The 14789-nt window shown below is 33.7% G+C and overlaps 1 protein-coding gene across 14 annotated transcripts in view; it reads left to right on the plus strand.

Moving 5' to 3' along the window:
• The window catches only part of LOC105476947 (rotatin), a 215439-nt gene that overhangs the window by 117226 nt on the left and 83424 nt on the right, over positions 1-14789 (plus strand). For all 14 annotated transcript variants that reach the window (XR_011616801.1, XR_011616800.1, XR_011616799.1 and 11 more), the window contains 2 exons: positions 5612-5801; positions 7157-7245. Coding sequence is in view for 6 of the 14 variants with exons in the window: in XM_071085198.1 (XP_070941299.1) it covers positions 5612-5801; positions 7157-7245 (279 nt within the window). In the remaining 8 variants the exon portion in view is untranslated. The remainder of the gene's footprint in view (positions 1-5611; positions 5802-7156; positions 7246-14789) is intronic.

A 14789-nucleotide genomic window follows, 5' to 3' on the forward strand; every position in this document is an offset into this window, starting at 1 on the left:
CTGGGTAGATATCCAGTAGTGAGATTGCTGGATCCCACTGGTAGTTCTACTTTTAGTTCTACTTTTAGTTATTTAAGGAATCTCCACACTGTTTTCCTAGTTTTAAATTCCATTCATGATTCTTATCTGAAACAGTTATTAAAGAATTGTTGCCAAATGATTTTCTAATTCCATCATTTATTTCTATGTTTATTACATGCTACTGTAAGGAAGAACTTTTCGTTCTTCCTTGCTTATTTAGTGAGTCACTTATTTATACCAGCATGGACTCAAGATTCTTAAGTTTGTTTAATGGGCTATAATCTGTTTCTATCATTATTTGTTTTAATGTTCAAATCATTCTAGCTTTGGCCAGGGGGAGTTTCTTCATGATGGTTCTTGTGTCTTTATCAACATTTAAGCCATTTCCTTACTTTCTGGTACAGCAAAGTGTTCTAGACTGTCCCAGCCCCATCCTGGAATCAGATACTTGCTCCAAGGGCTCTGATTTCTTTTCATGGAGAATGGTATTTAGAAACCAAGATCTGGGTTCTAGATGTATTCATTGTTCTTGGGGTGTCATTGCTTCTATATCTTGTCAGTGAACAAAGCTAGTAATTGTCTGTGTATATGTTTTAAATAGTCAACTCATTTATAGTTATATATTATTTTGATATTTGATATGATTAATATGTATGATTTTTATCTTTTATTATGTTCATTATGAAGCTTCATGAGTATTTCCAGAAGACAATGGGTACTTGGTAAACTGATATCATTGTAATGATATTCATATTTTACATGTAGTTTCAGATTTCTAATGTATTTAGGGTCATTTTTTATAGTCTTTGGATTATATTATAGCATTTTTGTTATATATCAAAATAATTCATTTTTCTTCTTGAAAATATCTCTTCTTAAATGTTATTCTTTGCTTCTAGTTCCTTTTCAATTATAGCTAATGGGTATGTTAGCACTGACACTAGGAGTATAATATGTGTTTTAAAATTAATATTCTAATTTATTGCATTCTTGATAAAGATGTTTTCAAATCAATTGGAGCTTGATATGACATAATTAATTTGCAATTTTCTTTGTAAATGTGTTTATAATGGCATTCTGGTAATTTGAAGAGCTTTCTTACTTTCCTTCTCAGCTCTCCCTGGCAATTCAGCAGATGATCTGGCAGACCCAGAACTCACCTGAGGGCAAGGCTAGTGACGATATAGGCATCTTGAGACAGAGATTAGACCTGATTGCGCTAATTTCCCCACTATGCTAGAAGATAACCCCATCAATTACTGATGGATGTATGGAGCAAAGCCTAGTGTGTGCATGAAAGACTTCATTGTTCTGGCCCTTGAACCACTAGTTATCTGTGAAAGCCTGAGTCTGCCCGTCTTTTGTGCATATCCTGGGCTTGGCTCCATTATAAAGCTCTCTTAATAAGTGTAGAGAATGGGGATTCAGGCTTAATGCTTAGTTAAATAAAAAATAAAATAGTTTTTATGTGATATGTGTGTATTTTAGATTACTTGGTTTTGTTTTGAGCAGTTCAAAAATATTTTGAATGTACTAATTGAACTTTTAGAAGAACATTTTTTTCAACTAATAAATACATATGTTTAAAAAAGCTAATAGAGCTTATAGTGAGATTCAGTATCCCTCTCCATTCACTGAGACAGTTTTACCTCTGATTTTAATTCTTCAGGAAGTTACCTCTGTATATCTAAATAGCATGTTTGCAATAATATATTTATTCATATACTACTTAGTACCTAAGGATTTAGCTAATGTACACAATTTCCTGCAGATACCACAGTATCTCACAGCACCATAGTGGTATTACTGCTCTTATTTCTCCACAGGTCACACTTGCTCTTCCTGGTTTTGTTACCCACGCATCATATCTTTTGACCCCAACCCATTTGGAGATGAATAAGACATGGCTGAGATGTACCTGTCCTTTCTTCAGTCTTTCCTCTTCCAATTCTAATACTCATCTTTAATAGTTTTATTTTTACTTTTGCTTTGTGAGGGTTGATTATGTTTACATTCTCACCTGCAGTCTCAGTTTTATCTGTAGGTTGCTTCTAAAAGTTGAAAACCGTAACTCACTACAGAGCCACTTAGTGGACTGTGATTACACTTTCTTATCTCTCCTTCCAGGACCAACTCATCTAATACTCGGAGGAAAAGTTTTCTGGTGTTTGTATGTATGTATACATTTATATGTACACATGTACGTGTATGTGTGTGTGTATATGTATATGTAAAAAATACAATATAAAAATTTGGGTGATTTATTTTCCCTTGAGGTTCCTGCTTGTTTTCTTTTATATTGTGGGTCCATATCATGTCTCATGTCTTAAGTTTTTCTAAGCTCTTAATCATCCTTTCTCTTCTGTTAGAACTTCTTTTCCTAGTCATAATTCTCAAAATGATTGTACTGGTACCTAGTAACAAGTGCATGAGAGATAAATATCACAAGTTCTTGCATATTTGAAAGTATCTTTAAATTGCACTGGCTTGATAGTGTGGTTAGTTACCATATGTTTGGTGAAAATTATTCCTCCCAAGAATTTTGCTTCACTGTCTTCTAGCATCCAGTGCTATTGATGAGAAGTTGAATTTTCATCTCTTTTTACTTTTGTATGGCTGATGTTTTCTTTCATTATCATCTCTTTATCCTCAATGTTTTAGAATTTTTTTTTATTATGTATCTTTCTTTCCATTTTTCTTGCTTGATATTTATTAAGCTACATAATTTGAAGATTTGGATCTTCTATATATTTTTTGGCTCTGTCAAATCTTTTCATATTTATTTCTTTTAAGATGAATTTTCCTTTTGTTGTGTTGTATTTTATCTTTCCAGAAATCGTAAGTCCCTTATTAGGCCTCGTGATTTTATTTTCTCTATTTCCTTTTGTATTTCCATATCAAACCTTTTTGTACCATTTTCTATGATATTAAATCTTTTGTTCATAAGCTAAATTAGCTTCTTCAATCTTGGTAGGCTAAATAATTTTTACCATGATTTATAAGCAGGAAAAATAGAACAGATTCTAAACTTTATTAGATAGATTTAGTTATATGTTTGTGTCTCTTATTATGACTTTCTTTGTTATCTGTATTTTCTAAGTCTGTGTTTATATTAATAGGAACTAGAAAATGAATTTTTAATTTATTGAAGGGAAAATATGATTGAACTAGGTTCTTTATGACTGTGACAATTTTACATATTTAGAGAATAATTACAGAAGTTCTATCATATTTACATGTATAACTTCTCACTTATAAAATACTTAAAAACTAAAGAAATGTTGGATTTTAGAAGACAGTGGGTTTGTAACTCTTGTCTTCCTAACAGATGGTGTAGCTATCAGCCTCAGTAGGCCTTGAACAGAATAAAGAATCAGCAGATTTAAGAGCTCTCAGAGAGCTGTAAATGCTCGGTTTTTTCTGTTTTCAAGATTTATACAGCTCACATTCTCTTCTCTATCTTCATTAAACTTTTGCAAATTTGGGGTTGTGGTGACTGATAGAGGAAGCATTCATGTAGACCTAATTTTGCAAAAGTAAGAAAAATTGGGTAATTTTATATAATCTGTATTGCAAAATATTTTTAAGTGGTTCTGTGTATCATTATAAAATATATTTTGAAAAATAGTTTTTGTACAACTTTGATTAATCACTTTTGATTTATTGAACTTTTTAAATGGAGTGAAGCTAGTAAACTTAAACTACAATTCTTGTCTTGTTAATTCCTTCCCTGTGTTATTACAACGAGGGCTCTAATTTGTGATGTTAAGCAGTTCATTGCAAATCTCTTGGGTGGTTGGCATGTTTTATACATTTTAAGTATGTTATAACTTGCCTAAAAGATAGAATTTCTTAAAACTGTGAATGTTAAGATTGACTCTGTGATTTTGGGTGAATACTTCATTCTATATAATAAAACAAGGCAATGCATTAAAGGGCGCCAGTACCTGTAACATATACCTTGGTTAATACACAGGAGCCACATAACCTCATTCTCTTTGTATTTCTCTCTCTTTTACCTGATTCTTCTAGACCTCTACATTTAAAATAACAACAGTGACCGCCATGTGCTGGCTGTTCTTTACAATAGTCTTATTTCTTATATAAATTGCTCTGTTTAGGAAGAGTGAGCTCACAGTGTTGGTAGATTTATTACAACACAGCAATAACAACTTCGTAGTCATAAAAGACATTGAATATTGAAGTAAGAGGTTTAATTTATAATGATGTATATAAATGTCCTTAAAAAGAAGTGTGAATAGAAATAACCTTGTTAGTGTAATTATGCCTTTAACTTGTGAATTCCTTTACCTTCCTGAAGAGTAAGTTAAAATATCCATCTTCTCTTGGTGATGGGGAGGGTGAGAGAAGAGACACACACACACATCTTATGGTTAGAGGTCAACTTGGAATATGTTTTGAACATATCTTTCCTGTTGGCTCTTAGATTTCTTTGCTGTCTTTTACTTTGCTCTCTCTTATGGCCTGTTTTTTTTTTTTTTTTTTTTTTTTTTTTGGTCTCGCTCTGTCACCCAGGCTGGAGTGTGGTGGCCGGATCTCAGCTCACTGCAAGCTCTGCCTCCCGGGTTTAGCCATTCTCCTGTCTCAGCCTCCCGAGTAGCTGGGACTACAGGCGCCCGCCACTTCGCCCGGCGAGTTTTTTTTTTTTGTATTTTTCAGTAGAGACGGGGTTTCACCGTGTTAGCCAGGATGGTCTTGATCTCCTGACCTCGTGATCCGCCCGTCTCGGCCTCCCAAAGTGCTGGGATTACAGGCTTGAGCCACCGCGCCCGGCTATGATGGCCTGTTTTAAAATCTTAACTTTATTATAATTTCCCAGAAAGTAGAAATACTTACAAACTGATGATAGAATTATTTGCAAACTTCAAACCTATCCTCATTGGTTGCTTTTTGCTATTAGATATTCCAGGAAAAGTAGTAAGTGACAGTGCAAATAATTGTTTGGGAAAAATGCAAAGAGAAATATTGTGTAATAGCAGATTCTTTTCAGCCTCCTGGTGGCAGTTCATGTGTGTGTGTGTGTGTATGTACATGTGTGTTTTTTTCCTTGTCAGGATTAATTCAGTGGGAAGTAATGTGGCAGGTTTTGCCATATAGATATTGATGGACCTTTTTATTTTACCTGGCTTAGTGATAGGTATAAAAAATAATTCTGAACATAATATATGAACCACCTTGTTTCATATATTTTAACACCTATTATTTTACTATTATATGTAGGTTGAAAAATACTGCTTTTGTTGTGTTTTTGACTCAAGTATATGATTTCTTGGTTGAAGCTGATCATTCCATAGAAACATTCTAAATGAAATGGCCCCTCGAGAGAGAGATCAGCTTTGTCCCTTCACGGGAGTGTTTAGGCAGCAAAGACCTAGAGTATTATGGAAGAATTTGTCCTAGGTCAGGCTGCTATAGTTATAAAAACTCTGTTTTGTAAGGACGAAAACAGAGTGGAAGGAGATGGGAGTATCTGGGACCCATTCGTTTTCTCGAGAGGAGACAATGGATCTTTTTAAGGAAATTGTTGGATAAATCAGTGTCTCCTTCTTCTTTCCTTCTTTTCCTACAGGGGCCCTGTGTCCACGATGAGGACTCTGGCCTATCGCTCATTGGAAAACCTGCCCTTCAGGCTCTTTTATATCATTGCCATTTTTATGAACATTTGAATCAGATGGTAAAACGTTGTTACCTAGGACGGTGTATGTTTGATTTGAATTTTTCTGCTTTTGATAGAAATTTAGAAGGCAGTGATTTAAATGGTAAGTACAATATCTTTATGTTTTGATTTTTGTAATATGTAACTTTTAAAAACTTAAAAATACATATATTTGTTTTAAAAATTTGAAAAATCAAAGTATACGGGGAGAACATTGATTTCCAGTTCCACCGCCCGGAGAGGTTTTTCTTCCGGTCTTTTCTCTCTGTCTAGCCTTTGTTTGTTTTATGTGATTATGTTTATATCTTATGTACATTTTTGTATTTCCTTCTTTCACTGAATATTCTGCAAGCATTTTTCTGTATTATAAATTCTTCATGGAAACTACTTTTGACATCTTATTAATATTTTATAAGTTATATTATGCCCATCAGTACAGTTTTATAGTTTCTTTCTCTATTAATGTCTTAAACTTTTTTGGAACTTTCACTTCTAGACAATGTACAGTTTTTTCATCCTTCTTATGAATGAGACTTTTTCCCACTACCTGTTCTAATTCATTTTGCTCATGTATCAAAAAGTTATTTATTTTAGTATGTTACTTATTTGTCACAATAGTTTTCTGAAACCTTTTTATTCCTTTTGTTTGTAGGTTCTCGTAGATTTGCCAAGTATAAGATCTGAGCACATAAAAATAATTATATCTCATAATAAATAGTAATTTAATAATATAAATAGCTTTTATTTTAAAATTCATTTTTATAATAATTTTTTAGAATCTTGCCATAGTTTCCAACTTACAGAAAAGCTTCAGGAATAGTACAAAAAATTTCTCAAATCTTAACATTTTACTGTATTTACATCCTACCACGTGTGTGTGTGTATAAATAAACAGATATGTATGATCTATATATATTCCTTCTGAGCCATTTAAGAGTAAGTTGAAGACATGAAGTTCCTTTATCCCCAAATTGTTAAGTGTGAATTTATGATTCACTTTTCTGTTTAGTTCTTGGAGGAATCAAGAAAATGAGATTTGATGAAGTTTTGAACATTTTAAATATCCCTATTAGAACAGTGACTCACTTAATTGTTTAGATTTCTCTGAATCAGTTACTCAGAGCATGGCCTTTAAACTAACGGCATTGGCCTCTTCTGTGAACTTGTTAGAAGTGCACGCTCAGGGCTTCCACTCTGAGCTGGGGTATTGGAGCCTCTGGGACTGGGGCTGAAGCAGCTGCCTTAGCAAGCTCTCAGTGATTCTTATGTACATTAAAAAACCTCTTTCCTTAGATTTGGTTTTGTTTTTTTTTTTAATAATGGTCTATCTCAGAAGGCAGATCCATATAAGTTTTTTCTTTCTTTAGTTTTGAATTGGTGTCCTGTAATGAGTACTTTTAGTTAATTGTTACAGTTCCCAGGAGGGTGTCCATGTTAACAGTTTTCTTGTTGTTGCAGGTTTAGATGACTCATTCAAGTTTTGGAGGGCCCCATCTAGGATATGTCAGGATCGAGATCCAAGTTCTCTCTCCACCTCAGAAACAACGGTACTTGCAAAGAATGCATACGTCCTTCATTTTGAATCTCTGAAAAAATTTGAATTTGCGTAGTGGGAGAGATAATACAAAGTGTAAGGTTATAACAGCTGTGATTTATTCGAAGTGCTGCCTGCAGAATTTTGCTAAATTACTGTATTCAACCTGCATACCAGCCGTACATCATAGATACTTACCTTGCTTTTCTGTGTGCTCAAGCCACTCTGAAGTAAAGAAACTCTGTGATCATTAGTGCTATAGGGAGCAGAACTGGAGTTTGAACCAGGGTGTGCCTTGCTACAGTATAGCTACACTGAGTATCCCTTTAGTTGAGAATTTTCAACCTCTCTTTCTTACCTTTTTTGATAGTACAAAAGTGTGAAAATGTGTTTATCATTAGTATTACAAGAGAACAAATCCCACATGATTAAAAATGGTTGATTACCCTGAAATTGTGCCTAAGGGCAGGGCAATATGAAGAACATTCAAATGATTCTAGTGTGGTGCTGACAGCTTTAAACACACTTCTAAATACTTGCATCACATAGAAGTTTATCTGGAATACCTGACATTTATATATGCCTGTCTGCATGCCTTCTTTCCTGCCCCTTTCATTCATGCATTAGTTGCTTTTTTTGCAGACAAGTTTGAAACACTGGGTATTTATAAGGAATGATTGATACTAGGTTTCAGTTATTTACAAACATACAAAATCATTTATTCTCAACTGGGAAACATTACCTTTCATTTTAAAGTGTTTTTTGGAATAATTACTGTGTTATACAACATATCAGGAAGGCAAAGCTTTGATGCACCTGTTTCCAGGAACAAAAATAATATGAGAATAATAATTATTTTACAGACATTATAATGTAAAGATTATGTTTAATCTATCTCCTAGTTTCTCAAAAGACTGATACTTTTTGCTACAGTTTTAAGTCTTTTTTCCCCTAGATTCAAGAGAAGTATTTGTGTTTAGTGCTACATTGGACCTTCATATGGAAAAGTAAGATAATTACCCGAGTTCCACTAGATGTCATGCTTTCCTTTCCAAGGTGGAGATAGTATGTACTTTTGTCTCAACAAGAGCAATAATATGATAAATGCCAAAGTGAATTTTATTAATTGGTTATTTAGTTCATAGAAGGACAGCACGAATGTGCGCTTAAAAGTAAATTTTGTTTGGTTAGCCTATTTGTCAAAAGGGCTATAGACTAGCCTTGAAATTTTGATACCTACTTCAGTTTTTTGCTTTTAGTGGGAACTCAGTAAATAATAATTGCTGTAATTAACTTTGAGTTATCTTAGCTGTTTTGTGGTTAGCACTCAAGTTGTATTTGTCCTATACAAGAAAACCTAAATACAAAAAGCAAAAGCATATCAACCTTTTGAATTTCTCTATTTTATAATAATACGTAAATCTTACAGGTTAGAATACTAGATTCTCTGAGAAAATTTGGAAATATGTTATTTATTGTAGTCGTTATTAAAGAAAGAAGCACCCCGATTAAAGTTAAGGTCTTTAACTTGTTTGTGTTTGGATGTAACACAGACTTTTAGAAATACATACCAATGGAATCTTTTGTTGTTTTTTTTTTAAGAATTTTGTAATATGTGTAAAATTTATTTCTTATTATTTTCCTTAAAGACTAGTATATTCTGTTAGAATTTTTACAGAGTCTACTTATTACTTTCTTTTTTGGGGGATTTCAAACAGAATTTTTAGAATGGGTGACTTTTATTTACAAAAATAGTCTTAGTACCCTAATTCTACTAGTTGTTATATTTTCTTTACCATACCCAGGATGATGTGTATCTTTGTCCCAACAGGAGAAAAATCTGGAGAGTGTTTTCATTATGACATTATTACTTTAAACCAAAGCTGTCAGTACTTAGACCAAATCATACTTTCTTATGTATAAGAAAATGTTGAAGTTACAAATTGAGGTATGAGTTGAGTGGATGTAAATCTTATTAATCAGCTTATCTACTTATTTAATCTTTGTTTTGTTTATCTCAGAATTGAGGAAAAAATGCAATATTTTATTGGTTGGTTGACTGGTTTTTCCATTTTGTCTTTCCAAGGAAAACATCATCTTTTGATTTGGGTTGTGTCATCCAGCATGCTGCTTCTGGGTCACTATCCATTTTGTACTGTTAATGCCAACTTAGGGACTTTCGTGCTGTTACCTAATGTTTAGTTCAGTTGTTTGGCAAGCTTTGTAAGGATTGTTGGGTCCTGTATGTTTTATCAACTGCAGATAGAGTAAGCAGAGTGTCATTGTTAGCTTGGGGGCATCGCCCTTGTAAATGCTTCCTCAGGAGTGGCCTCTATCGAACTCGGTGTTCTCTTCCTCTGGGGTAGGAGGATTCAGCCATTAGGTGTTGTTTTTCTTCTTGAAATCACATTTATATCCAAGATGGATAGCTGTTTGTACCTCTTATACACCTGTGTGCAGCAACAGCTTTATGACCAAAATTTGGTCTTTTCTATTGTTCCTTAGCAGAACTATGTCTGTATTTTTTTTTTAACTTATCAATTGTCAAAATAAAATATGTGGGAAATGTAATTTCTTTCTTTTTGAGCCTTTCTTTGTGAAATATGTGATACTTTCAAACTTTTTCTGGAGCACAGATTTAAAGAAAACTGATTTTAGTTTTTCTAAACATTTAAAGAGAATTTTTACACTTCATAGTCTTAAAAAAACTGAAAAGCATTGCCACTATTTTGCAAAAGAGGAAATTAGGGCATGGAAATTAGGGCACTCCATGGAGTGGATGCTTGTTCAAGTTCCTAGCATGGTAACTGGTAGACCTTTCTTTTGAGTCCAGAAGTATGTTTGCTTCGTCCTTCACTCTAAGGCCAGATGTGATTGATCCCATAAAAGATGGTCTAGTCAAGGGACAGTGAGGTTTCTGTAGAAGGAATGATGAAACGAAAAGTGATTTTGTGTAGGACGTGGCAACTGAAATGGGCTTTTCAAATATTATCGCCTTCTCGTTTATGTGCATACACACATTTGCAAGGGGCTGAAAAGATTCAGATATTCTTTAGGATTCAGTGACCACTTAACAAATGACGAAAGTCTACTTGAGAACATAAAGCATACTTAAATATGTATGCTTTAGAAAGTAACTAAATGTGAAGTTGTGTGTACTGAAGGCATTAACATCCAGAAAATGCAAGAGGTTGTTTGGAGTAGAATGTGGGATGGAAAGCTAAAGTTTGAGGACCTGACTAATCAGATAGGAGTTAGTTAAGAAAGCTGAATCAATTTTTGGATTTGAAGAGGTAGGATATAATAGCCATAAAGATAAAGACATAACGATATTTCAGCAGCGTGGAATGGCATGAAACATGACAACTGATATGACAGAAATAACCTATTGACACTCATTTGGTGGTAGTTAAAATTGTTTTATAGAAGGAAGAGTAGACAGAGAACAGTTTAAGCAGGGATGGATCCAAAAGACTTTCTAAAAGAAAAATAGTTTTGACATAGGCATCACTGATAGGACATATAAATACCTGCAGCATGGTGACTGCAGGAAAACTTGAGGAGGTGGCAGTTTGTGTGATGATGGAGAGAGAATGAAAATGTTATACTCTGTTTAAATAAATTTCAGCTACCTGTGGATTATCCAGAGTCTTAACAACCTTGTATATTTAGTTAGGAGGAAAATACAAATGAGACAAGCTCTTGGAAATTTGTGCACTTAGGTTACACACAGGACGGCACAGGGACTGTGACTATGTTGTGATGATAATCTGTCTCTTTAAGTGGTCCTTCAGTTAGTCATGCCAGAATCGTCTATCTTCTGCTCATTCCTTCAGAGGAACTTTCTGAGCTTTCTTTTTTTTAAGTATATTGTACATAATCCATTTGAATTGTGAATCTATTAGTTGAAATACTTTAAACTTCTTGTTATAATTTGGTTAGAATTAATTATTACAAGTTAAGAAGCATGCCAAAGCTTTCCTGCTCTTGGGCATATAGAGAAAGATATTATTTATTAAAATGAACACATGGAACTTAGAATCTCTTAGAAACCCTTCATATCTTGTATTTTTCCAAATTTTCAAAACGTGGCTAGACTTGCACTTTATTTTTTTCACACTACAATCCTTATTTTCTCCCTTAGTACCTTTTTAAAAACAATTAAATAAACTGTTTTGGCACCAGTACTGCTTTTGAGGGAAGATGATGAAACTATTATAAGATCATTTTGACAAATACAATATTCAAGTTCTGAATTAACTTTCAGAAAGTGTTAAAGTGTCCAGTGAAATCACTTGTTTCTGTAAGGCAGATACAAAGAAAATCACTTTTGTACATTGATGCATTTTTGCTTATATGACAGAAATCATTTTTTACACTGCAATTCTACTTGGATATGGCAAATGACTTTGCTATTTTCAGTGATTTCAAAGGGACTTTCTTAATTTTAGCTGCTTATTTTACACTGAAGCATAATTTAGAAACCTTCTTTAGTTACCAAATCTGCTTACAAACACACTGAAGACAATTTTTTTTTTGGTTTTTATATGCAAGATTTGAGTTCATTTTATTTTTTATTTTCCCTAGTTTTGAGCTAAAATGACAAATAAAATTGTATATATTTGAGATATACAGTGAGATTATTTGATATATGTATATGTGATGAAATGATTACCACAGTCAAATTAGTTAACACATCTGTCACCTTAGAGTTAACACTTTTTTTTTGTGGCGAGAACACTTATGATCTACTCTCTTAAGAAATTTCAAGTAGACTGTGCAGTATTATTAACCATATTCACCGTGCTACACATTAGATCCCCAGAACATACTTACCTTATCTGAAAGTTTGTACTGTTTGACCAGACATCTCCCCTTTTCCCCAGCTCCTATCCCCTAGCAACATCCATGACATGAATCTGAGTCTGTTTGACGACACTACCTTAAAGTAGCATCAACCAGCCCTAAAAAGCTTGGGTTGTCTTTTGTAATATCTGTAAAGTGATAAGGCTAGAAATATATTCAAATTCAGGGTTCTTTTTTGTCTTATTGAGGGATTATACATTGAAGATCTCAGGATATGTCATGTGGCAGATGTGAAAGCGAGGGAAAAGTCTAGATTGTGATTTTGCCCTTAGCCCATTTTAATGAATTGAGCGAGTGATAGATACAAGAATTAGACTCTCGCTGTTGTAAGAGGACAACCCTAGTTATCCTACTTACTGTGAGGTAGAGAGCAGCAAGAAGCTTGACAGGAAGGGATGACTTAAGCAGACTCAGTTTGCTCTTAAACTAAGCCAGTTCCTCTTCCTTCACTGGGATGGGGCAGGTGAAGTTAATCTAGCTGAAGTTCCACGGGGACACGGGGGATCAGGGAGAAAGAAGCAAGCCTCTCCTCTCAAAGAAGTCTGGCCAGCTTTCTGAAGAGGTACATCTGAGGACTTGCTCTGATTTTAACGCATTTATGCTGTCATGAATGCAGTCCTGGACTGAGAATCCTAATCAGTCTCAACTCGGACAAATCCATTAACTTGTGGTCTTTTCTCTAAAGGAGGACGTGGAGTAGATCAGGCTTTTTCTACCTATAGCTTCATAGGCTCATACTGAACCTTCCAGTAGCTAATACTTGAGTGCCGAAATTGTCTAGTTATTACCTGGATTTTAAGGTGAAAAGTAACGTATTTGTATATCGATGTACTTTATCAAATGTAACCAAATACTATCTATTGGAGATTGTTTGTAATCAAGGATTTGAGCATAGAACTGGGACAATTTGCTTTAATACTTTTTTGCTTTTACGTATTAAAATGACAATGTTAATTTAGCAAACTTAAAAAATAGAGGCTAGTACACATCAATTTTAAAGCACCATATAAAGCAATCATTGTGTTTCCCCAACTACATGGGGTAAGTTATAATGCAACTATAAGGTCCTTTCTAAAAGCATCTTTTCTAAGCTTGTGTATCCCTTCTGTGGACTATCCTAAGGAAAGTCGCATCTTTATTCATGCCTGACCTTTGTCATGAATCACAACTTTGCTTTCTTCTAATGAGCCACGTATTTAGTGGGACCTTATAAGCTTTCTTTTCCCACACTGATCGTTGAAACTGCAAACCAGGCACCTACTTCTATTTATATCATTAATAAGGCCTTCTTGAGTCTTTATCAATTGAAAGAATGTTCAGTGAAATGATGAATGATTTCAGCATCATTATCCCCTTAACTTTTCTTATACAACCAAAAGAGTTGTGGCAGAAACCAGATATATTAGTTTGTACATAGTTTGTGTTAGCAGTCTTGGCATAGGATTATTTTCTTCACAGAACTGTAAATGTCTTGATATCTGTTGACAGGAACATTTTTTCACATACCTCTCATTGCCAATTGTAGGCAAATATAATTTTAAAAGCAAACAAGCTTTAGGTTATTTTTACCTAGTATCTGGATCTAATATTGTATAAAATAAGGCATTTAATGTTTGTTTATGATTGACTTATTTAGACTGAACTTTTTTCCAGAGTTACTTTTTAGATTACTTTATGTGCTTAGCTTACATTTTTTAGCTGCAGCTTTCTCACTTATTCCTTGGCATCATGACTGTTATACTTACTTAATATGATGAAAGATGGTTAAAGGCTCAAGTTAAAAGGGGAATTTAAAAAACTGTATATTCCATTTTTAGTAATTTCTTCAAATTTATATTCTCTTTACTATTAGAAACTGCAAATGAAAATAACCTTAGTTTTTGCTTTCATTTCATCATGGTAACTCTAAGGTACTCTAAGTGTTAAGATATATACACAATCAGTGTACAAATACTGTGAGCTATATAGGATCTGAGTCTGGAATGATGGTTTATAACTTCTATGGATAGCTAATGTTGTGTTGCATGCATTGATATGGAGGCTACTCAGGTATGGGCACTTCATAATATTTCACAGAAGAGAAATTGATGGTAAGGAAAAGAGTTATCTGACCTCACTACGTAAGTATTTTTCATCTAAGAGGTGCCAAACACATCGCTTTGTGCTTTTTCAGTCTTAGAAGGTCGGTCTGCTTGTTATAAACCTGTAGGTGAAATTGTACTTGCTTTCCACAGATTTTGTTATGTTTAATGTTGTATTCTGAAGCAATCTCAGCATATTAGCACAATTTTTTAGTGTTCTTCCTTGATATGAGATGAAGTAGAGAAAAATCTTTTAATACTTCTAATTTTTTAGGCACTATTAAAATTTATGTGTGCCATTTGGAACATTAAAAATATCTTTATTATGAATCAAGAAATGCAAAATATCACAATGAATTATAGTTAAGGTGGTATATTTTAGCCTTTCTAACATTTGGGCAATGAGGGAATTGGCCTTATGGGAACCTTAAACTCCTAAATGGGCCTCAAGTCAATACTTTGCTTCTTTGAGTTACTGATTTATGTAAATGATAACAATTCCTTTAAGAAGAAGTGGAAATGCCATTTAAAAAAACTGCTGTAACTCCCGAGATATGGAATCTTTTCTAGTTATCCTGACTAGTATAATTTTGTTATCAACCTCCTTGTT

The sequence above is a fragment of the Macaca nemestrina genome, chromosome 19, assembly GCF_043159975.1.
Source record: "Macaca nemestrina isolate mMacNem1 chromosome 19, mMacNem.hap1, whole genome shotgun sequence".
In the NCBI taxonomy this organism is placed as follows: domain Eukaryota; kingdom Metazoa; phylum Chordata; class Mammalia; order Primates; family Cercopithecidae; genus Macaca; species Macaca nemestrina.